The sequence below is a fragment of the Takifugu flavidus genome, chromosome 4 (assembly GCF_003711565.1).
Source record: "Takifugu flavidus isolate HTHZ2018 chromosome 4, ASM371156v2, whole genome shotgun sequence".
Classification (NCBI taxonomy): Eukaryota; Metazoa; Chordata; class Actinopteri; order Tetraodontiformes; family Tetraodontidae; genus Takifugu; species Takifugu flavidus.
In genome coordinates, this window is record NC_079523.1 from 13,678,198 (window position 1) to 13,702,837 (window position 24,640).

Sequence of the window (24,640 nt, forward strand, 5' to 3'; positions counted from 1 at the left end):
GCCTCCTTTAAGTTTCCTGCAAAAATAAACACAAAATCAAGAGCGACACGCGCCAAAAACGTCTCATTCTCTCTTCTGTCTCCACTCATTCTTTTATATTCTCTTAAGATAATGGGGACGGGGTCGTGTGATAACAAAACAAGCTAATTGGGGACTATATTTTGTTGCAAGAACTTTGGCTCTTCAGAAGTTTCTATGTTTGCTTCCACAGATTGTGCATCCACTAGAAACTCAGTGTTTTTGAGGAACTACCAGGAGTGGCTGGAGTGGAGGCCAATGACGCTATAGCTACATATAGCTACATATACTGTAGATCACCGTTTGTCACAGCTCCATTTCCCCAGTTCCCTCCTGTCCCCCTGCCTCTGCTCCACTCACCTGCAGCACAGCTGCAGCTCATTCCCAATCAGCCCTGCTATCAGCCTCCCCTGCACTCTCAGTCTTTGCCAGATTGTCCTTCTGCCTTGATGTGAGACTCTCCAGCGTTGTTTCCTTGCCGGATTCCCCGTTACCGACCCTGCCTGTCTTCGTTCTGCCTGCCTTGCCTGTTCCCTGGACAACCTACCTGCTTTCTGCCCCTGACTACGACTTCTGCCTCAGCGTTTCTAGTTCCTGTCTGCTGCTCGCCTGGTTTTGACTTCTCCGCCTGGCCCCGACTTCGCTGCTGCTCGTCCCCAGTCTGCTCCGCTACATCGTCAGCCTCCTCTCCTGTAAGACTCTTTCTGTCACTCCTGCCCGCTGTCAGCAGAACTGCACGGTTCCGAGGATTTACATCCTTCCCCCTTGGTTCCGCATTCCATCTCTGCTCGACCCACTCCCCGAGCCTGCAACCCATAGACTTTGTGTGGGCCCGGAGCCTGAAGAACGGACTATTTCCTGTGTTTCCTTAGTGTCTGCCTGAGTTCCTGTTTGCCCGTGTGCTAATAAAAGTCATTACCAGAGGAACTCTTATTGGGGGCAGAAAAGGTACATTTTTATCTGGTAAAATTCAGTCAAAAGAGCACTAAAAGCATGAATAAACTGAATCATGTAGATTCTAATGACATAAGCTGGAGCTCCTACAGTTACAGCCCATAATGAGACTGCAACTGTTTCTGTGAAAGGTAACTTTTATACAGTTTACATTCTGCAGATTTCTGTCCAATTTCAATGCAAACATTCAGGTTAATCGATATAATAGAATCTGTTACACATCATGGATCAGTCAGTAATCTTGGACAATAGCAACGTTTAATCCCGGATCACTGCTCCATATATTTAAATGAGCAAAGACGGCTGATACTGATTTAAGACAGAATTTGTGCATTTTGATGATCACATTCATCGGATTTTTAACCACTGATGGAAACATCCTGATTCGTTTAAATTAGGGGTGTCAAAGTCAAATGGATGGAAGGCCAAATAAAAATGTAGCTCCAAGCCGAGGGCCAGACTGATCCAATGTTCACTGAAACATTTTAAAATGACCGCATGTAGTCCAGTGCAGGGGTCACCAACCTTTTTGAGACGGAGAGCTACTTCCTGGGTACTGAATCATGTGAAGGGCTACCAGTTTGATACACACTTCTGAAATAGCCAATTTGCTCAATTTACCTTTAACTGAATGTCATTATTAATAGTTAATGATATTCATCTCTGCAAAGACACTGATCATGTTAATGATTTCTCACAATATCAACAACGATTTAACAAGATCGGGAACAGATGAATATCAATATGCAACACTTTATATATTTTGTCTTAGTGCAAGTGTTTTTCAAATTGAAATAAATGTTCAAAACCAATTTAAAATGATCACTTCTACAACAGTCCTAGGAAATCACAATGTCCCATTTTTACCAGCCACTGACATTTTTTAACAAATCATGAATTACTTTGCACCACGTTTGTACAAATAATAAATCACGTAAAATACAAAAATAAACTTTCAGATTTTAAAATAAATCTGATTACGTTTTGAACTTCACACTTCAGTCTGCAGATTTTTTCACATGAACATTTTAACATAAACAATTGTTACATTTTACAAACACATTTAATCAAATCTGGTGTCCGTTTCTTTGTCCGTTGGGGGGAAGCCTGGCGTTGCTGCGGTTACCAGTGTGTTGTCCTCTGGTGGGGAACTTGACAGTGCAGCTCTGAGTGAGTCTGGCAGATGTGCATCAGGGAGGCGTCTTCTGTGTTGGTTCTTGATGAAGTTCCTGTCAGAAAAGGCTGATTCACAAAGAGAGGTCGAACCAAAAAGGCTTGCAACCTTCACAGCTGCTGTACATACACCACTGTACTTTTCTGTGTCAACAAGGCACCAAAAGTTTGGTGCAGCCTGAGAGGCTTTGAGCTGCAGCTCATTTCACAATGTTCCAATTTCAATTTGCATCTGTGCAGCATCCAGGCTGAAGGTTGCACTGAACTGCTGAGCAATGCATGATATGTCCACGTTCATGAAAGGGTTAGAAATGAAGGACACACATGGCTCAAGCTGATCCAGGTCCCAAAACCTGTTCTCAAACTCTTGCCCAAGTCTTTTTATGAGCTGAGAGCACTTTTCTGCGCTTTAGTCCAAAGCCTCACATGCAGAAGCGTTGTCTCTCAGCACCATCTGCACAGAGGGGAAGTGCAGCACCTTTTGTCTGTAAATGCAGAGAAAATGTTCATCTTGGCTTTAGATGCATTTACAGCACTGATCCTATCAGCAACAGTCTCACCTTTGCCTTGCAGCTCCCAGTTGAAACTGTTCCGTTTCCCAGTAAAACGTTAAAAATGCAAGGTCCAGTGTCCAGTCAGTGTCCTCCAGCAGCGCGGCGTCTTCCCCTCTGGACTGCATGAACTCTTTTATTTCACTCAAAAGGGACAAAAAAGGAAGCAAAATCCGTCCCCTGCTGAGCCATCGGATTTCTGTGTGTAGCAGCAGGTCACCATATTCAGTTGGCAGCTCCTCCAACAGAACCTTGAATGTTCTGAGCTGTTTGGCTCTGGAGCGGATGCTGTTTCTGATCTTCACCACAGGAGTCATCACGTGCTCAAAGCCCATCACTCTGGCACATGAGGCCTACAGACAGCAGGAGTCCCGTCTGTAGTGGGCCGCTCACAGCGGGAGCCCCGTCTGTAGTGGGCCGCTCACAGCGGGAGCCCCGTCTGTAGTGGGCCGCTCACAGCGGGAGCCCCGTCTGTAGTGGGCCGCCCACAGCGGGAGCCCCGTCCGTAGTCGGCCGCTCACAGCGGGAGCCCCGTCCGTAGTGGGCCGCTCACAGCGGGAGCCCCGTCCGTAGTGGGCCGCTCACAGCGGGAGCCCCGTCTGTAGTCGGCCGCTCACAGCGGAGCCCCGTCCGTAGTGGGCCGCTCACAGCGGGAGCCCCGTCCGTAGTGGGCCGCTCACAGCGGGAGCCCCGTCCGTAGTCGGCCGCTCATAGCGGGAGCCCCGTCCGTAGTGGGCCGCTCACAGCGGGAGCCCCGTCCGTAGTGGGCCGCCCACAGCGGGAGCCCCGTCTGTAGTGGGCCGCTCATAGCGGGAGCCCCGTCCGTAGTCGGCCGCTCACAGCGGGAGCCCCGTCTGTAGTCGGCCGCTCACAGCGGGAGCCCCGTTCGTAGTCGGCCGCTCATAGCGGGAGCCCCGTCCGTAGTGGGCCGCTCACAGCGGGAGCCCCGTCCGTAGTCGGCCGCTCACAGCGGGAGCCCCGTCCGTAGTGGGCCGCTCACAGCGGGAGCCCCGTCTGTAGCCGGCCGCTCACAGCGGGAGCCCCGTCCGTAGTCGGCCGCTCACACAGCGGGAGCCCCGTCCGTAGTGGGCCGCTCATAGCGGGAGCCCCGTCTGTAGTTGGCCGCTCCTAGCGGGAGCCCCGTCTGTAGTGGGCCGCTCACAGCGGGAGCCCCGTCTGTAGTCGGCCGCCCACAGCGGGAGCCCCGTCTGTAGTGGGCCGCTCACAGCGGGAGCCCCGTCTGTAGTCGGCCGCTCACAGCGGAGCCCCGTCTGTAGTGGGCCGCTCATAGCGGGAGCCCCGTCTGTAGTCGGCCGCTCACAGCGGGAGCCCCGTCTGTAGTCGGCCGCTCACAGCGGGAGCCCCGTCTCAAACCAGATTAAAATTGTGCTATTCAGCCACCTATTATATTTTTAAGAGCTGATTCAGAAACATTCTATGGAGTAATAAAGTGAGACTCTACAAGGCAAATGTTTCTTTTTTAAGGCTCTTTATATGTGATGCAATTCTTATTGAGCAAAACAGGCATTTAGTGCATCAGATGTTTGGGTTGGTAATCTTGCCCATGAAGAGGATATTATCTGAGCTGTGGTCAGTGATGATAACCATGAAGGGACGATTAAACTTCAGGACTGGAACATAATTATAGGAGTGAAGTGTTATTGTGATGCCTGTAGCAGCTGCGGCAGTGGCTCCAGCCTCATCGACATCCAGGGTAGCTTGATGGACAACCTACAAGAAATACCAGACATAATTAATTGTCAGAAAGAAATCTGTGCTCATTGTTGATGCTGTTCCTGTTTTACATCTTTACCTCTGAGACTGCCAGTTGTTGCCCCTCTGCAATACCACTCAAGTCTGCTCTGTCACCAAACATGTCTACCATCCCCATTTCAGTCAACAGTCTTCAGTGAGTATGACGTTTTGATGTAGAATTTGGGAATATAAACACTGTATTTCCTGGGGAACAGACACAACCATGAGGTGACGGACAGGAGCCAACCGCCACATCAATAACCAAGAGTTAGCCGTTGAGTCTCCATTTTACTTCCTCCTGGTAACGTATTGCGTCACTTCCTGTCTTCCCAATCGTTCGTTGCATTGTGCACGGTGTGTTGTATTCACTTAATATTGAACACTTGGTGTGTTGTATTCACTTTACTTAAAATTTGAACACTTGGGACATTCTAGTCACCCGATAACAACAGTGAGAAACAACCCATATTAAACAAATACCGGGCTTCGCCGATTATCAGCGTTAGCATGGCCTCACCGTCTGTTCAGGGTGTGAAATGTTTAATTACTCCTCTGCCTCCCTTAGTGAAGGGAATAGGTGCAGAAAGTGGAGTTTATTTACGGCTATGGAGGCGAGACTTAGCGAGCTTGAGACGCGGTTCCGCAGCTTGGAGTTAGCTGGAGTTGCGTCAGGTAGCCAGGAGAAGCTAGCTGCTGCGGAGCCGCCTAGCGTAGCTACAGCTAGCGGTCCCCCGGCAGCAGCCGAGCAGCCGGCTAGCCAGGGCGGCTGGGTGACGGTTCGTAGGAAGCGGAGCCCAAAACAAAGGCCCACGGTGCCCCACCACCCGCTTCCCGTGGCTAACCGCTTTTCCCCACTCGGCGACACACCCGCTGAGAAACCGACCCTGGTAATTGGCGACTCTGTTTTGCGCTACGTGAAGCCGACTCCAGCGACCATAGTTAAGAGCATTCCGGGGGCCAGAGCGGGCGACATAGAAGCAAATTTACGGCTGCTGGCGAGACGTAAACGTAAATTTGGTAAAGTTATTATTCACGTCGGAGCCAACGACACCCGGCTTCGTCAGTCGGAGGTCACCAAAATTAACTTCGAGTCGGTGTGTAACTACGCAAAAACGATGTTGGAGTCCGTTGCATTCTCTGGTCCCCTCCCCAATCTGGCCAGCGAGGAGATGTTTGGTCTGGTCTGATCAGGAGAGACGGTGTCCATCCCACACGGGATGGTGCCTCTCTCATTTCTAGTAATTTGGCTAATTTTATTAGACCCAAAGTGACCTGACAATCCAGGGTCCAGACCAGGATGCAGAGGTGTAGTCTTACACACCTCTCTGCTGCTTCCATAGAACCCTCATCCACCAACAATAACATATTTAACACTATAGAGGTAGTCTCTGTTCCACTGTTAAAAGTTCCCCAAGCACAGAGCAGGGGAGCGGTCAATCACCATAATCTTATTAAAATTAATACCAAAGTACAAGTTGGAGAAACTAATATCACAATTAAGTGTGGACTGTTAAATATTAGATCTCTTTTGTGTAAACCCCTGTTAGTGCACGACCTGATAGCGGATCATCACATTGATTTATTCTGTCTTACTGAGACCTGGCTTCAGGAGGAGGAGTATGTTAGCTGAAATGAATCTACTCCTCCTACCCATCTTAATTATCATATTCCACGTGTTACTGGTCGAGTAGGGGGAGTGGCAGAAATCTATCACTCCAAGTTATTAATCCTAGACCAAAACATGGCTTCAGTTCATTTGAAAGCCTCACTCTTGGCATCACCCATCTGAACTGGAAGGCAGAAAAGCAACTTCTGTTTGTAGTTGTATATCGGCCCCCTACTGGGCCACATTCAGAGTTCCTGTCTGAGTTCTCTGATTTCTTATCTGACTTGGTCCTTGGAACGGACAAAGTCATTATCATTGGAGACTTTAATATCCATGTAGACGTTGTAAATGACAGCTTTAGAAATGGCTTCATTTCATTACTTGATTCAGTTGGTTTCCTCCAGCAGATAAACCAACCTTCCATATCCAACCTTCCTTTTATCTCTAAAGTTCTTGAGAAGGTGGTGGTGACTCAGTTACTGGAGCACCTGCAGAGGAACAGCCTGTTTGAGATGTTTCAGTCAGGCTTTAGAGCTCATCACAGCACAGAAACAGCACTTCTTAAAGTCACTAATGATCTTCTCATAGCTTCCGATCATGGACTGGTCTCTATGCTGGTTCTGCTGGACCTCAGTGCTGCTTTTGATCCAGTTGATCACAGCATCCTGTTACAGAGACTGGAACATGTGATTGGGATTAAAGGGACAACACTAGACTGGTTTATATCATACTTATCTGATAGATACCAGTTTGCTCATGTGCATGGTGTTTCCTCCTCATACAGTAGGGTTAGCCATGGAGTTCCTCAAGGTTCTGTACTTGGACCAATCCTCTTCACCTTGTACATGCTTCCCTTAGGGAACATTATTCGGCAGCATGGGATAAATGTTCATTGTTATGCTGATGACACTCAGCTTTATTTATCCATGAAACCCGAGGAGACAGAGAAGTTAGTGAAGCTCCAGACCTGTCTTAAAGACATAAAGTCCTGGATGTCTTCAAATTTCCTCCTCCTTAACCCAGGAAAAACTGAGGTCATGGTGTTTGGTCCTGAACCTCTCAGGGATAGATTAGATCACATGATCACTCTAGATGGTATCTCATTAACATCTAGTCTCTCTGTGAGGAATCTAGGAGTAACTTTTGATCAAAATCTCTCCTTCAACTCACACATTAAATTAGTCTCTAGAAGTGCCTTTTTTCACCTGAGAAACATCAGAAAGATCAGGAAGCTACTGACCCACCATGATGCTGAAAAGTTAGTCCAGCATTTGTTACTTCCAGGCTGGATATTAGAGTTGAAACAGAGCAACCCAGCAAAACCCTGCGTGAATCAACAAAAGACACAAACACAGGTACCTTGCAAGGGAGAGCAAGCAGCAGTTCACTCTGGAACACCCTCCGTCGCTCTGCTGCTCCCCTGCAAATCTCCTTCCTTTATTCACATCAGCTCATTATCCATGTGGAATTTTCACCTTCTCCCAAGATGCTTTTAGGGTTTCAGATAACAACCTCACAGTAAATCTGGTGCTCTGGACAAGTGTACTAAATCTAGAGAGGTGAAAAACACTGTTTCTTCTCCATGCACTTAGGTGCTAAACATACAAATGCATTTAAATGATAACAATATAATAATTATTCTCTCTCTCACATACACACACACATACACACACATTTGCTGTAGAAAACACTGATAATGAGCACATTTGACATTAGGCCCCTCACCTGAACATTTCAGTAGGGTTGATGTTCACCTGTTTCATGTCAGTGAAGACATCAGAGGCATGGAACCTGCATCCATCCTCACTGGCAGCCAGTGTTTGGATTGGGATCAACTATCAAAATTCAGAACCAAAACATGTCTGTGTTTGAACCTGTAGCCTCCTTTTAGCTGAGCTGGTGGTACCGTCACTACTAACGTACCGTTACAGCTGCTACGCGGACATTTGGGGGTTCTCAAAGTAGCTCAGAAACACGTCTTTAGCTGTCTCCCGTCTGTAATGTCCAGATGGGACAGTTAATGGATTAATAGAGAACCTTTCTGTGTTCCAGCCCAACGGTCGGAGCAGGGAGTGCATCTTCTCAGAGATAGTGCTGGAAAACAATTACACAGCTCTGCAGAATGCTAAGGTTGAAGGCTGGTACGTTGCCTTCAGTCGGAAAGGGAGGCCCATCAAAGCCTCCAGGACAAGGCAGAACCAAAGAGAGGTCCACTTCATCAAGAGGCTCCACGCAGGCCCCCCTCCCTTCCCCAACATGGACCAGAGCAAACACTTTGAGTTTATCTGCTTTTCAGCCACAAGTCGAGCAAAGCGCAACAGGAAATCAGGCACCGTTTCCTAACAGCGAGACAAAAGGAGGCAGATATATAACAGATCCAACTTTATTTTTGTATATTTTCATGCAAAACTGCACATTGAAATATGGCTTTAACACAATAATTGTAATAATATTCCTGTAAAATGGTGATGTGTAAATAAAGAAAGAATAAAAGAAAGGGACAAATTGATTTTGGAGGCTTGTTTCAGAGGCGAACAATGATGGTCAGTAAGACACAGAGAGGGATGAGTAGAGGGAAATCTCTACCCATATAAGCTGTGATCTTTTGAAGACAATTCAGATCATTTCTGTTTGCAGTATCCTGCACGGTAGGAAATCTGGAACTACTTTATAAAACCAACACTGCCACCTGCTGGACATATGGTGCATGTACACTTAGATTTATCTATTTAAATGACCACGAAAAGAGAACTCTGAACATCATAGATTGGCCAGAGATGATCAACTGTCAGCCACAGAAGCAGGAGACGTCCACGCATTGTTACTAACAGTGCACAGTGATGGTGGTGGGACGTGGAGATGCTGGGAGACGTTTGGTGGAGCGTCTGGTCCAGTAGGAGGTGTTTGGAATGAACCACTGTCTGGTCCATGAGGAGGTGTGTGGAATGAACCAGGGTCTGGTCCAGGAGGAGGTGTTTGCAATGAACCAGGGTCTAGTCCAGGAGGAGGTGTTTGGAATGAACCAGAGTCTGGTCCAGGAGGAGGTGTTTGCAATGAACCAGGGTCTGGTCCAGGAGGAGGTGTTTGGAATGAACCACTGTCTGGTCCATGAGGAGGTGTTTGCAATAAACCAGAGTCTGGTCCAGGAGGAGGTGTTTGCAATGAACCAGAGTCTGGTCCAGGAGGAGGTGTTGGGAATAATCCAGGGTCTGGTCCAGGAGGAGGTGTTTGGAATGAACCAGGGTCTGGTCCAGGAGGGGTGTGTGGAATGAACCAGGGTCTGGTCCACGAGGAGGTGTTAAGAACCTGGTTTGCAGCACACTTCAAAAAAATCAAACAAGATTCAACTCCGATCAATGAAATCAACTTAAAAGCAATGTGCCATGGCCGGGAGCTAAACGGCCCTAAACCGTTTCTCATTCATTTTCAATGGTCGTGCTAAACCACTACGGACGCAATATATTTCCGGCCGCTATGATCCCGTGGCGCTGTTCTGCGCCGTTTCTATGAAGAGCGGCTCCTCTCCGGAGGATCGGCCATTCTTGGTTCATTCTTTGGTAAACTTCGCTGAAGGTAAGTTTGGGCTTGATTTCCTACTAAATTAATGAGGAAACTTTTCGTAATTGTGCATAGGCTGTGGTCAATTTTGTCCTAAATTAGCAAGGAACGTGTTATAATTGGCCCTAAATTATAATGTACTGTATTTGTCATGCTATAATATACTCATATCTTGTCAAGCTAGTTTTTCATAAATTAAATTACACGATAGTGATGAATGAACTTGTTCATATTTTATATTCAAGTAACCGATTTACTTGTCGTGGCACTGAAATCTCGGTATTATTATTATTATTACTATAATTATTATTAGTAGTAATATTAGTAGTGGTAGTATTACATTTTATTACATCAAATGTGTGTTTTTGTTTCCAATGTCTTTGAGAGGGGATACTGTCCTCCTGCCCCCCCCAACATGTTGTCTCTCTCTCACACACACACACACACACACACACACACATCACTTTCCAGTCTTTTCCTCACTAGCCACACCAGGTACTGACCTTCTGAACTCCTGAATGACGACACCCCAACAACCTTGATCTTACACTTTCACACCTACATGATAATTGCATGTGTGCGCACACTCACAAACACACACACAACACACACAGACAGACACACAGACACACACACACACACACACACACACACACCAGAGCTTTACACATGGTACCACACTTTATCTTTTACTGGCCTAAGATTCCTTTGATCACATTTATCAGGTGTGATTTGAAAAATGGGTGGAACTGTTTTATCAGTGTCTAATAAAAATGAGAAAATTAATAGACATTTTTCCTTTATGTCAGCTCAACATGCAGAAGCAATTCGCCTTTTTCCCTGGGAACTTCGGGTCGTGTTCCGCAAGGGGCCTCTTGGGTTTCTCCTCCAGGAGCCATCTGATGAAGCCAAACGGGTGAGTTCCACTCCTCAGGACAAGTCTGCGGCCATGAGGGAGGACCTCGTACGGCAGAACGCTTTGGCCGTCATCCGGCAAAGAGGGGGGATCCCTCAGATAAGATGGAGGTGTCCTGCAGTTTGGTAAATATAAAGGGAAGTCATTCTGATGGCTTTTGCAGAATGACGTAGGATCCACCGTGTATCTGATCAAGAACGTGCAGAGCGAGGAGGCAGCAGGTCTCTGTATGGCTGACAGCCACAGTAAGGACAGCCTCCAGTCATTTGTGAGTTATGCCCTCAGTTTCCAAGAAATCCAGGCTCTCCTCACTTATGAGGCCGGAAGAGGGGATGGAGTGACTGCCTCATCTGAAGACGACCAGCTGGTTGGATTTGGTGCCCGAGCCAAGAGCAGGTGGAAGGAGATCTGGGACAGCAGAGGTGATGGCTATGCTGATTTTGTCATAGGCAGGCGCTGCGTTCCAGGTACACGAATGTCCAGGTTGCAGCAGAACCTGCTGAAGAGGCAGCAGCCCACCACATCTTCCACACCTGCTGAGCATCCCATGAAGGCCCCAGCTGAGCCCCTGGGTATGCTAATTCCTTCACGTGACAAGTTCAACTCTGGAAAAGGTTTTTTTCTTTTCTACTAATAACCTGTAGCCGGTATTTTTGTCTTTAACACAGCCATGGAGGAGGACGTGGAGATGGAAAGGGAGATGCTGAGCATCCATAACTCTGATCTGCAAGTCCAGAGCTGTAAATACACCGTTACCACATTTATTTCATGTCAGACAAACAAAGTCCATGCCGTATCTGATTTCTATTGTTTTTCTTTTCATCTGTGTGCAGATGCTATGCCAGTAGCAGCAGCCGCCCTGCCGAGAGTGCCACCAGGAGCAAAGACAGGTTTCTGAAAAATAGGTTTCAGAGCTGGAGTTCCGTTCCTTTCCATGAAGAATTCCTCTCCAAATCTGAAACTTATCTTATTATTTTTGTGTTCTTGATGTTCCGGCCGAGTTCCTTTAATATTACTCTTCATATGTTGGTGTGATAATAACCGTCGTGAGGACTATGAATTGATCCGTGCAGTGATGAACTGATATTGACTATGAGGAGGAGGGTAAGTGTTTGTTTTTGTTCTCTTTGCTGCTTCGTTGAAAAACAGTTTCCTTTTCTTTGATTTAGGGCTGATGAACAACCTGATGTCTCTGTAATGTACAGCTGACTGTTCTTTCCATGTTGTCATCAGGTGAAGTGACTGTAATTTCTTAATAGCAAGTCTGCACTTGTTTTCAGGACCTGACTCTTGCACGGCACAGACCTCTGACGGCAGAGTGGAACGCAATTTCTCTTTGGCATCTTCCTCCTCAGCCGGAGCTACTGGACATGGTGGCTGAGCTCCCGTCCCCCAACTTTTTTCAGCTCCATCCATTTTTCATTTGGAAGTCAGAGAGCCACATCATGGTCAGGTTGAGGAACAATGACATCCTGCCGTGCCTCCATAGCTGTCCTCGTCCTCAGGTGGTCTCTGCAGGCGTGGGCAGACCTCCAGTGATCGTCAGCGTCCGTGGCCAGTATTTGATCTTTTCCTCGCGACTCTGCTGCAAGGCCTGTCGCAGGAACTGGTCCGCTGACACCCCTCCATGGGTGGAGAAGCTGCCCGTGCGCTTTACTAACCTTTTGCCTGCATTCCTGACTTACAAGAAGGCTGCGTGCAAGTCGGTAATGGATGAACTGCGGCGTTCTGGCAAGTCACCGACCGATATGGCGAACCAGGTGAATGAGCTCATGCACCTCAAGTATGAACGAGCTCACCTGGCATATCTGCACGCCGTACAGAACGTCAGGGAGGCCGAGGCTGGGGCGTACGGACAGAGAACCATCGGCCAGTACGTGAGGATGGAAGATCGGCCACGTGCTTTCGGGCCATACGAGGACCAAGAAGGTTGGGGTGGGGTGTCTGTGTCCGGATTCTACCTGACTGGCTGCCTGCTGGATGAGTTCAAGCGTCAACAGCCGTCTCTGACCAAGCTCCTCCAGGGCACGTTGGGGCAGGTTTTCAGGTCGGACCGCACGAGGAAGATGGCAAGGAAGGTGACACTGGCATCTGGAGCCATGTCCAGTTTGGCAGTGATGAATGAGAACTGGCTCATTGTGTCCTGGGTGATGGTTCAGGCTGAGACAGAAAGGTCCCTGCATCCGATGTAGCAAGGAATGGCCCAGAGGTACAGCCACGCTGGGGTGGGAAAGGCCGGCTACCACTGGATGGACAGGTGGGATCAGCCATCTTCTTTGTTTGCCGTCATTCAAACTGAAAAATGCTCCATGCTAACCCTAACCCTATCCATGCTGAAGACGTGGCGCGTTCAGAGGGTTCACATCCTCCGTGGTTGCCTCAGTGACCCAGAACTGTCTGAGGGGATAATGTACAGGGACGGAGGGACCCTTCAGCTAAACCACGTAGCGGGCGAAGGTGCCAAAGTCCCCGTCTGGATCCCTGTCCGTGGTACATCTCAGCAGGAGGGCTACCATTTCCAGCAGGCCCAGTGGGTCACGGGTACGCAGGTCTCCCCTGAACTGTTCCGGGCCCAGGCCATGACCGGCGTTGTGCGGTGGAACTTTCAGCGACCGGTAGACATGAAGAAGCCCGGCGCCGTCCTCCCTGCTGTCTTTGACCCTGCCTCAATGTGGGAGTTGAACTCTGCTTCCATGGCAGTGACGGGACAAGACAAGTGCCCTGCGTTCACCTCTCTGACAGAGACACTGGAGAAAGGTTTGGGCTGGAGTCCAGAGAACCGGGCTGCCCTCCGCTCCCTCTGGACTGGGACAAACACAAAATGCAGTGTATATTACTTTCTGTTATTAAGGGATGGATATTAATGTGTTTTCTCAATAGCCCATATGGCGATAATATGAGTTACTAAGGATGCATTATTGCTTTGTTTGTGTTCCAGACGTCTCTGGAGCTTTGCCCCTGCCGCTGAAGTCCTCGCCGAGGAGCGCCCGCACTGGACCCATGAAGACTGGTGGTGGAGTGTTTGTCTTGGACCACACACGCTGGACTCTTCCCATGAAAGACGCTATTGATAGTTTGCTGCAGTATCATCATGGGGACAAGGACATCCTGAGGCTTGTGGATCGAGACTACGCAGACACGGTCCATCGGTCTGCGGCCGATCCGAACAGCTTGCTCCGCCCCACAACCAGGTTTCACATATCCCACTATGTGAAGCATCTGGCAAAGCTGTTGAACACCAGTTCTTCTCTGAACACCAGCCCAGAGAAGCTCCTGGAGACTCAACAGCTGTGGTACTCCTTGACAGAGGGGAGCAAAACAACCAGCGTTCCTGTAGTCGCCATGGCGACGGCTGTTGTCACTCCTCCCACAGCCGCCCTGCCCACGCCTCTGACGCAGGATTCCATTGAAAAAATTGTGCAGGGCATTCTAGAGATGGAGCAGCAGCAGCAGCGACCAGAGCAGAAGATGAGACAGACGAAACCCTGTCTGGCCTGTGGACAGCCCAAGTCTCCGTATGGGACGGGTGGATCTTCCATCCACTTTTTCTATCAGCAGGGTCCTGTTCGCTACTTCTACTGCTCAAGGAAGGTGCATCAGACTGATGCTGCTGAGGGACTCTCTGACCCCAGAATGCCCTTTGAACAATTTGCCGCGTCAGAGTTTTTCCAGAGGGAGCTGGAGGCCACCAAAAAGCGTGTGGAGGACAAAGCTCAGAGACAGATCGGCTGTGTTTAGCTTCATGATGGCGTCTCAGATGATATTCTTTCATTACCGCCACCCTTTCTCCACTCAGAAGACACCCAGGTTTCCCAGCTGCCTCCGTGAACATGTGCTCCCACTCCCACCTTGTTTGAACCCCCGGTTCTCAGTGTCCACCTTCCCTTTTGCCATTTTATGGGGATCTGAAAGTTAACTTTTGCTGTTATGCTAATGACTACTGATAAATAATTAAATGAAGCCACCTCTTGCTCAGACTGTCACCGTTGCATTGTGGGAAATGTAGTATTGGCCTGTGTAAAACATCTGCGGCCTGTGGGCCGGTTCTAATAATAAATCAATATCATCCCGGGGGCCATAGAAAACCCTCGACCTTGACTCTGACATATGAGCTTTAAATGATTTCTTTTGACTCCCATTTATTTGTTGTTTGGATATCATCTTTGCTAGTGTGTGTGCGGGTGCACGCTCTATGGAACTGGCATAAAGGATGTTAAAATTAGTCTAAATTAGTCTAAATTAAATAAAAATCCATCCATTCATCATTCCCAACAGGCGGTGTTTGATTAGAAACTCTTTCTGAACTCTGGTGCTCTGAAACATCTCCGCTTCCATTTTCAGCTGTTTTTATTCTCAATAACATCAAATCATCCATCCATCCAAATCGTGGTCCTGTTGGACCACCAAAGGACAAACACTTTCCATTTAGCACGGACAAAAAAAACCAAATCCTGTTTAGCAATGAAGCTGTGGGGAGAGTTTGAGGAGCGTTTGTGAGGAACACGCTGCCATATTGGGTCCAAGCTGCTGGGGTTTTTGTTGTTGCCAGGTGAATCGGTGGGCAGCGGCGTTACCGCCTGTCTCTGCCCCCCCCTCTCTCCCCGTGGTCGTGGTCACGCCGGGCATCTTTACTGGTCCCGTTTTAAACAGGTTCTGTTGGGAACAGGTGTTCTCCAGAACTGTATTCCAGGCTGCTGTGCTGAAGGGCTGTTTTCAGTAGCAATAGAGCCAGAGTGTGCCTGCTCCATATGAACCCCCCCAGGCCGTGCTTTCCTCCTGGCTGAGCCATAATCAGCTCTGGATGGACTGGTTCACGCTTGGACTGAGTCAAGATTTGATTGCTTGACTGATTCTTACAGTTTTTGATCAAACCCCCATCTGCTGATTCCAGGAGATCTTTAAAGGATCTCAGAGCTTCAGATTTATGAAGCCTGCTCAGCCCCCAGCAGCGCTGATGAAACCATTTCATTCCTTCAAAAAAGCAGAACATGAAGCTCCAGAAAAGGTTTTTGGATCAAGTTTCCAACAGAACGAGGACAAGTGGGTAAAAGCGCCACTTTAAAGCCTCCAGGCCTCAGAAAACATCCACCTTTAGGATGCCTGACTTTAGAGGATCGTCGGTTCGCTCCGAGCACAAGAACAAACATTTTTAACCTCAGTCCAAGAACATCTGACCTGAAATGATCAAAAAGCTTCAGCGTAAAAAGATGGTGGAGAGAAAGCTGCTGGGAGGTTCTCAGAAGAGAAGTGGCATTAAAGCCAGCTGGAAGAGTCCAGCCTGCTTCCTGCTCCTCCCAACAGGCGTCTCCACACCAACACTGAGGAACACGGGCTTCTGTTCTTCCTTCTTCTCTTCTGACTATTGTGTGTTTGATGAATGCAGCATCCACTCACTGCCCCCCCCCCCCCCCCCCCCCCCCCCCTCATTTACACTGCTCCTGGTTTCACAATGCTCCTCAGACAGATGCAACCAGAGACACTGATGCCGTCAGACAATAAACCTGAGTGTTTTAGTGTCCGGTTATTAACATGTTCCATGCTTTTCCTTCTGCAACAGTTCATCACACCTGCTCAGGGAAACCTCGGTGTAAAGGAGGTGAAGCCGTGCCTCAGTGACTCTACTTTGCTGTTTTAGAAACTAACAGTTATTAGATGAATATACAGTGTGCACGTACGCGCACACGTGTGTATAAACACTTAATACACGCGTGTGCGTTGATGTAGACTTTTTAGTACTTTGGGTTCATATACTTTTCAGTATTTTGCAGATTCGTGTCTGTATATAAACCAGATCCTCCTGTAATAAAGAACTAAAGGCTGACTGTTGTCACGTGACCCGTCTCCGTCTGTGTCCCATGATGGAACCTGCCTGGAACATCTGGTCCACAGAAAAAGCAAAACAGCTCACAGAACTGGTCCAGTTTAGACCCAAAAATGACAATAATAATGAAAATGTGTGACACAGTAGAACAATGGACGAACTTTCTATTGGTCATTGACAGTTTCACTCATCGTCATCAGAATTCATCAAAAATATTTAAACCAACAAACTACACACAGAACCGCAAAGTTTAGAGCTTAAAGGGAGCGACAGGTGAAGATTTAAAGCCCAACGCAGCTGAAGAAGTTCCAAAAAGGAGAAATATCATGTGGTGCTTTACCGCCACCCGGTGGACACGCGTGGAACTGCAGACAATAGTTAAACGCGCTCCGACACATTCTGACCTCTGCTGCTCCTCCTGGACTCCAGGGCTGCAGAAATATGCTGCTTTTACAAGTCTTTCAAATCTGTCAAGCATCATAAATCTTTTTTATTTAACCAGGTTGAATAATGGTGGAGAATGGTGTCCTTAAAGCGTCTTTATTTTAAAGTGAACAAGAACAGTTCGGTCCGCGTTCACAGAGAGGCGGAGAGACCTCGAGAGAGTCCAAAACAAGTCCGCGAGGAAAACTCTCAAAAATAGTCAAGCCACAGGAGTCAGGGTTTGGCGATGAAAACCCTCCGCCGCTGGCAGACGGGAGTTCTGTCCTTAAATCTAACGGGAGATTGAAGAGAGACCGCAGGTGCGTGTGTCTGCGGGGCCAGCTGTGGCTGATGAGCGGCTCCTCCACGCCCCCTGCAGGTAGACACCAGCAACAACGGTCCCAGAAACTGGGAACTCAACAAACGAGTTTTTAAAAGTATTCCTTTCAGACTAAGCAGGAAGACTGAAGACCGACAAGGTGAGTGGAAACGAAGAGCATTATTGAAAAGAATTGACAGTTGTGATTGGAGATAAAATCAAGATTTGAATCAATGAGACTTCATATTTAGTTTTAGCACAAAACATCATTATACATTATAAATGAATAGGTCTTATTTAACATTCTTATAGTCTGGCTTTAGTTATAGTTGAATAGTCTTTCTAAGTGAAGTTTAGTTTATTTTTCTGCTCTTTGCTACTGATCCTAAAAGAACTTTAAACCCTCCCAGAATGCTTTAATGGCAGTAATATATAGGCCATAAAGCTGTGATTAGGTTTTAAAAATGAAAGTGAAAGTATTCTGTTCAGACGAAGCAGGAAGAGCAACATTTTTGTGACAGGTGAAAAGCTCATAAAGTTATTAGAGTTGTTCAACAGTCCAGGTTACAGCTGGATATTTTGGTATTATTTAAGACAATAAACTTTAAAAATAATTAAATAAATCCACACAGGATCACAGGACACCAACAGGATTTTGGGTTCATGTTGCACGTTTTCTCACAGTGGTTTATTGTTCTATGTTGTGGAACCACTGTGAAAGAAATGCAGGAGTGGGTGTCATTTCTTTCATCTATTTTAAATAGAGCAGTGATCTTTGAGGACTTGGATTATAGAAATAATTGAAGAGGGGAACAAAGGAGGGAGTTAAAGTTAAAAAGTCCTGACTAGTATGTTTATGTAGCACCAGATAATTTAGTGGCTGAGCTGAAGACAGTCCTTTCACCATGTTGGCCTGTGGAAAACCAGTGTTGTCGGCCCGATGGACCAGCGTCCCCGTCGTTGCCGGACCACCGTTGGCCACCAGTTGGGTTTTGGGATCAAAGTGGGGGCGTTTCCTGTATCCGGTTCTCCTCACGGATCCATGACTACAACATGTTGCTGCAAGTGCAGAGACGTTTGCTCTGGAAAGAACTTTAGAGCACATTCAGTGCTGCAGGATGAGGGGCTGGAAAAGGTGCCAGTTCTTTTCTCACTGCAGGGAACAGTTAAAAAAAGCAGCTTAAACTCTGACAACATGAAAATTATACAGAGACATCATTGATTTATTGATTCAGTTGTTATCCAGAATGGATTAGAAATGTTCCTGTTTGATAAAAATGCAGTGAATTGGGATTATTTAACTCCAACCTCTACAGATTATTTACCTTCATCACAGTCTCATCACTATTTCTGATGTTTCCTCAGGATGGACGAGGACAGAGCAGAGTCCACAGTGCCCAGCTGTGTGTCCCTGAAGAGTGACCGGTCCAAACGTGATATATTAAACTTCAGAAGTTCAGAGGAAATGTAAGAAAACTAAAGCGTGATGATGTGTTTGTGTGGCAGCTGTTAGTCACATTAACAGCAGCAGGTTGTGAGTTTATTATTGGAGATGTTTAACACTTAGACCTCAGACAGTCATATAGTTACAGACTTAATGTGAATATTGTTGATTAGAAACAAGAATCAGGTTTAAACTGAAAGATGAATTCAGACATAAATGCTGGAACAATATTGAGTCTTGATCAGGTTCTTTCATCCTATAAATCAAAGGACTAATAGAGATGTGTTTCATAGTGAGAGGGGGGAGCACATCCTATCAAACTGGGACCAGGCAGCTCCACCAGGAGAGTCCTCTTGTTCACAACCTGGAAGCAGATCTGGAGATGCTGAAATGAAGCCCAAACAAAGTAAAACTGTTCAATATGAGATTTAATTTGTGATGTCATGAATTTGTAGTTGTGTTGATGATTTATGAGAGATGGAAATCATTGGTTTACTTATGTTCAGGAAGTGATCTGCAGGAGGTGATAGAAGGTCATAAGATGAGTCTGAAGAGAAGATGTGAACATGTGACTGAAGGAACTAATGAAGCAGGAAGTGGAACCCTGCTGAACAAGATCTACACTGAGCTCTACATCACTGAGGGACAAAGTGAGGAGGTGGACACACAACATGAGGTGAGACAGCTTGAGAGAACCTCCAAGAAGAACATCCAGGACACTCCAATCAAGTGCCAGGACATCTTCAAAGTCTTATCTGAGCAACAGAGACACATCAGAGTGGTTCTGACCAACGGTGTCGCCGGCGTTGGAAAAACCTTCTCAGTGCAGAAGTTCAGTCTGGACTGGGCAGAAGGTTTGGAGAACCAAGACATCAGTCTGGTGCTTCCGCTCTCATACAGGGAGCTGAACTTGATCAGAGATGAGCAGCACAGTCTTCTCTCACTGCTTCATGTTTTCCATCCAACATTACAGAAGATCAGAGCAGAAGATCTGACTGTCTGGAAACTTCTCTTCATCTTTGATGGCCTGGATGAAAGCAGATTTTCACTGGATTTCAACAACCATCAGGTCATCTCTGATGTCACACAAGTATCGTCCGTTGGCGTGCTCCTGGTGAACCTCATCCAGGGGAACCTGCTTCCCTCAGCTCTCATCTGGATCACCTCCAGACCTGCAGCAGCCCATCAGATTCCTCCCTCGTGTGTTGACAGGATCACAGAAGTACGAGGCTTCACTGACTCCCAGAAGGACGAGTACTTCAGGAGGAGGTTCAGTGATGAAGATCTGTCCAAGAGAATCATCTCACACATCAAGGCCTCCAGGAGCCTCCACATCATGTGTCTGATCCCAGTTTTCTGCTGGATCACTGCTATAGTTCTGGAGGACATGATGACCAGAGACCAGAGAGGAGAGCTGCCCCAAACCCTGACTGACCTCTACTCACACTTCCTGAGGGTTCAGATAAAGAGGAAGAAGCAGAAGTATGGAGGAAAGCAGAGACCAGAGGAACTGACTGAGGCTGATAAAGAACTCCTTCTGAAGTTGGGTCGGCTGGCGTTTGAACATCTGGAGAAAGGAAACATCATGTTCTACTCAGAAGACCTGGAGCGATGTGGACTGGACGTCTCCGAGGTGTCGGTGTACTCAGGAGTTTGTACAGAGATCTTCAAAAGAGAGAGTGTGATCTTCCAGAAATCAGTCTACTGCTTTGTTCATCTGAGCGTTCAGGAGTTTCTGGCTGCCGTCTACATGTTCCACCGTTACACCAGGAAAGACACAGTGGTTATAAATCAGTTCCTAGAATATTCTGAACCAGCCACATCTCTTGATGACTTCCTCAGGAGAGCACTAATAAAATCTCTCAAAAGTGAAAATGGCCACCTGGACTTGTTTGTTCGCTTCCTTCATGGTCTCTCTCTGGAGTCCAATCAGAGGATCCTGGGTGGACTGTTGGATCAGAGGAACAGCCACCCAGAAACCATCCAGAAGGTCCTCAACAACCTGAAGGAGGTGAACAGTGATGGAATCTCCCCAGACAGAAGCATCAACATCTTCCACTGTCTGATGGAGATGAAGGATCAGTCAGTCCATCAGGAGATCCAAGAGTTCCTGAAGTCAGAGAAGAAATCAGAGAGGAGACTGTCAGAGATCCACTGTTCAGCTCTGGCCTACCTGCTGCAGATGTCAGAGGAGGTTCTGGATGAGCTGAACCTGCAGCTGTACAACACCTCAGTGGAGGGACGACGTCGCCTGATTCCAGCTGTGAGGAACTGCAGGAAGGCCGTGTAAGTAGAGATTTTTGGGGCCGGACATCGGCGTTTAAATCAAGCGAGTGGATCATGTCAGGTAGCACTACCCCCTCCAGTGGTCATTCCTTCAATTCTTTATCTCCATTGCAGCCCCCCATAAATTAAAAACACAACAATTCATCCAGAAATGTTCAACACTGGCTGGTGTTGGATTGCAGTACCTCTCGTGTGTCACTGCCAATCCGCGTGTTCTTTAAATGAAGACTTCAAGTAAACAAATGTCAATTTCAAAATGTATTTAGCAAACAGATGTATTTAGCAAACAGATGTATTTAGCAAACAAATGTATTTAGCAAACAGAATCAATTCAAGATACAAATATTACAGAGCTCCGGGCCAGTTCATAACCCTAGCAACAACAAAGTCAATTGTCAGGGCATGAAGTCTGACCGCCTAACTATCCCTTGGCCCAGTCTTTTATAGAACAATATATGTAAATTATTGATGCTAATTCAGTCCAATCCAGTCCTTCTTCTTGGATGACCTCATCTTCTTCTTCCCGCCTCATTTGGTGTTGGTGCAGTCCTTCTTCTCCATTATCTTCCAGATAGCCAGGTCAGAGGTCATTCCTGCCGAGGAACTTATCAACACCAGTAAACTATTCTGTCACGTTTTACGATGGGGGTCTACCACTTTCCTTCTGACTGTCTCCTCCTGGCTCCAACTGTCTAAACAACATTCATGTCAAGGAAGGGTCAACTGACTGCTTATCTTTATTCCACTGATTAAACATTCTACTATTCCTAACTTCTAAAGTGCTTATAACAGAAAACAGAAACATATGGTACAACACATGCTAATAAAATAAAGACAATTCTCTTCAATCCCCCTTTTGGCCTAGCCTATGCTAGGCCAATACTAACAATTCATTGACCGCTCCCTTTGATGTAATCAAGAATAATATAAGTTTAATCATGGTGCCATCCTCTTTGGATGTTCCTGGATCTGTCCAAGCGTTCTCTCTGAATTACCTGCTGGGGTACATTGATTCCAGTGATACCAGAGTTAGGGTTAATGTGTTAGAGTGTTAGTATGTTAGTATGTTAGGGTTAACATGTAATGTTCACTCTACAACTTCAAAGGGACCAGTCCACCTGTGCTCTGACCACTTTCACTTGATGACTCTCAGAAGAACCCACTCAGCTGTGTGTTGAGTTCCTGGATCCTTACTGGATGTGGTTACTGAAGTTGCCTGTTGGGAGAAAACTGAGAGAGTTGTTTTTAGTTGAACAATTTATATTTCATACAAGTGCTGGGCTGGCCTATGGATTTTCTGCTCCTGGTCCCAGAAAGGGAACACCCCCTTGAGCTCAAAGGGAGTGAATCCTGTCCGGGAGCTAACAGAGCTTCTTACTGACATCAAGGCAATTGGAAGCGCCTGTGTCCATTTCATTCCCCTGTGAGCACATATCTTGCCAATTTTGCTCTTCAGTTTGATTCATTCTTTCTACCTTTGCCTAACACCTTCTTTACTTCTTGTAAATCTTTCTTCTTAAAATGAGTTCTATTATCAGACCTAATTTGTTTGGGAAACCGTGTGTCGGATTAATCAAAAATTTAATAACTATAAAACTTTTTGCATCTTCTACTTCTACGGGAACCGCCTCTGGGCAGACAGTGTATGCATCCACTGCCACCAAGAGGTATCGGAACCCATTGACTCGGTCTATCATATCGGTGAAATCTATAATTTTCCTTGCCCTGCCATGGAAACTTGCCCTCATGTGGTCGAATTGTTGATTTTACATTAAATTGTGTGCATATTGAACATTCTCTGCATCATTCATGGTTTCCCGCAGTGTGTCAGGCCGTGGGCCTCTTCCAGAACGGCATCTAACAGACCGGGCGGGAGAACAGGTCTGCCGTCTGGGCCCCGCCAAATTCCTTCAACTTTCACAGCCCCCCTTTTCCTTCCAAACTGTTTTTTCATGTGGAGAAGCTTCTTCTTGATCACAACCAAGTCTTTCCCTATCGTATCTTGGAAGAATTTCATGAACTGTTTTCTCTGCCATCAACAAATTGTAACTTGGTTTATACCTGCTGCCTTCTTTGCTGCCTGATCTGCAGCCTCATTACCTCTTCCCTCCAGAGAGTTCTCTTTGCTGTGACCTTTGCACTTTACGACTGCGACCTCTGCTGGTTCCATGAGTGCCTGTGCCAATTACCTCATATCTGCCTCATTTTTTATAAGAGAGCCTGATGCTGTGTTAAAACCTGCCCGCAACCAAAGTTCAAGTTGACAACGTTCTAAGTGAATCGCTCGCACTACATACGCTGAATCTGTATTGATGGTCACTCTCTTTCCCTTTGATATTTCTAATGCTCTAATAACTGCCTTCAATTCTGCAAGTCGTGCTGACTCTTTACCTGTTATCTTTCCTGTTTCCACTTCCATTTTCTAACTATTGCCTAGGCAGCTTTCAGCCCCTCCTGTGGGTTTCTGAAACAACAGCTATCTGTGATTATATTTCATCTGGATCCTTTAACAGCTCCGCCTTGAGGTCTACTCTGATTTTTTCATCTTTCTTCACTTTCTTCTCACATCTGTGTGGTTCACCCTCTCCTATACCATCTGCCATATTGATCCCTTCATGTGTGTATGTTATGTGTGGTGCCGTTAAAATCTTGTCCATCCTGGTCTGCCTAAGTGAGGTCATGGTAAATGCTGCTGAGCTGACCAGTGATACCACACTATGTGTTGTAAGAACTGTCAGAGCGTAACTAAATGTGCTGTTTTTGTAAAAGTTTTGCTACCCCTGCTACATGCCTTACACTGTATTATCCTTGCATACATTAATACTTTCCTTTCACCCCCTTTTTTCTGAAAGAGAACACCATTTACTGTATGTTCTCCTTCAGAAACATCCAAAAAGAAAGTATCCTTATAATCTGGAACTGCCAAATGTGCAGCTGTAGTGAGTGCCTGTTTAAGGGCAATGAATGCTTTCTCTCCCTCAGTTGTCCATGTTAACCGAGCTGCCAAATCACGCATTCCCTGTTCATTTACCATTGCACGTAGGGGCATAGTCTTTTCTGAATATGTAGGAATAAAATATCTACTATAGCTCGCGAGACCCAGAAATAACAACATTTCCTTTACAGTCTCTCATGCCACTCATTCTGTTCAGCAAAGTCGACCTGCGCAGCCACACCTTCAGGCCCAACACACAAACACGGTGATGTAATCATCCAGAAATTTCCCTATAACTTTTCTCTAAATGTATCCTGATACACCTCATTATTCTCACGGTCGTAAAATAGGGTGACATGATAGGGATCAACTGGCGGGGCAAAAGGACTTAGCATCGACAACCAGGGCCTCCAGCTCTGAAACAATGCCACAACACCGACACCAGGTGAGGTCTCAGGCTCAAGTTCTCCCCAATAAATGTCCGCCCACACCCCCTGTTCTGGCGAGGGTGTCGGACTCATCAGCATTTGTCCCTTCACACCTTGGTGTGAAATACAGCAGTTCAGTTTCATTCCATTAGGAAATTGCACCAAAAGACCTTTATCTCCACACAGAATAGCTGCTCCTGTCCTCACCAGGAGATCTCGTACCAACAGGTTGATAGGGCAATGTGGTGAAATCAAAAAGGGTGCAACACAGTCTGTCCGGCAAAATGAGTCACTAATGGCACAGAAAACGGCAGTCTCTCCGGTCTCCCTGAGAACCCCACAAGCTCGACGGTGTCAGATGAGATTGGCTCTGGTGATAAATTCCATGAGATGGTGGAACACTGCCTGGTACCTCCGCGTAGTTGTGATATGGACAGTCCCTTTGCCAATGAC

At 46.8% G+C, this 24,640-nt stretch overlaps 2 protein-coding genes and 1 long non-coding RNA gene across 8 annotated transcripts in view; all 3 read left to right on the forward strand.

Moving 5' to 3' along the window:
* LOC130523717 (NACHT, LRR and PYD domains-containing protein 12-like) overlaps nt 1–24,640 on the forward strand; it is a 95,811-nt gene that overhangs the window by 39,895 nt on the left and 31,276 nt on the right. The window lies entirely within an intron of this gene.
* Nucleotides 4,461–8,554, forward strand: LOC130523737 (uncharacterized). The gene is made up of 2 exons (XR_008949988.1): nt 4,461–4,752; nt 8,110–8,554. It is a non-coding gene; the product is annotated as an uncharacterized LOC130523737 (long non-coding RNA).
* LOC130523729 (uncharacterized) lies at nt 10,451–14,635 on the forward strand. 2 transcript variants are annotated; one of them, XR_008949986.1, is made up of 4 exons: nt 10,451–11,103; nt 11,200–11,271; nt 11,365–13,359; nt 13,470–14,635. XR_008949986.1 is itself a non-coding variant. In XM_057029228.1 (2 exons), exons 1-2 carry the CDS (start codon nt 13,353–13,355, stop codon nt 14,267–14,269), a joined length of 807 nt encoding a protein of 268 aa, XP_056885208.1. In that variant the 5' UTR covers nt 11,949–13,352; the 3' UTR covers nt 14,270–14,635. The 2 variants fall into 2 exon arrangements, 1 of the variants encoding a protein (XP_056885208.1); XM_057029228.1 differs by lacking the exons at nt 10,451–11,103; nt 11,200–11,271 and having other exon boundaries at nt 11,949–13,359.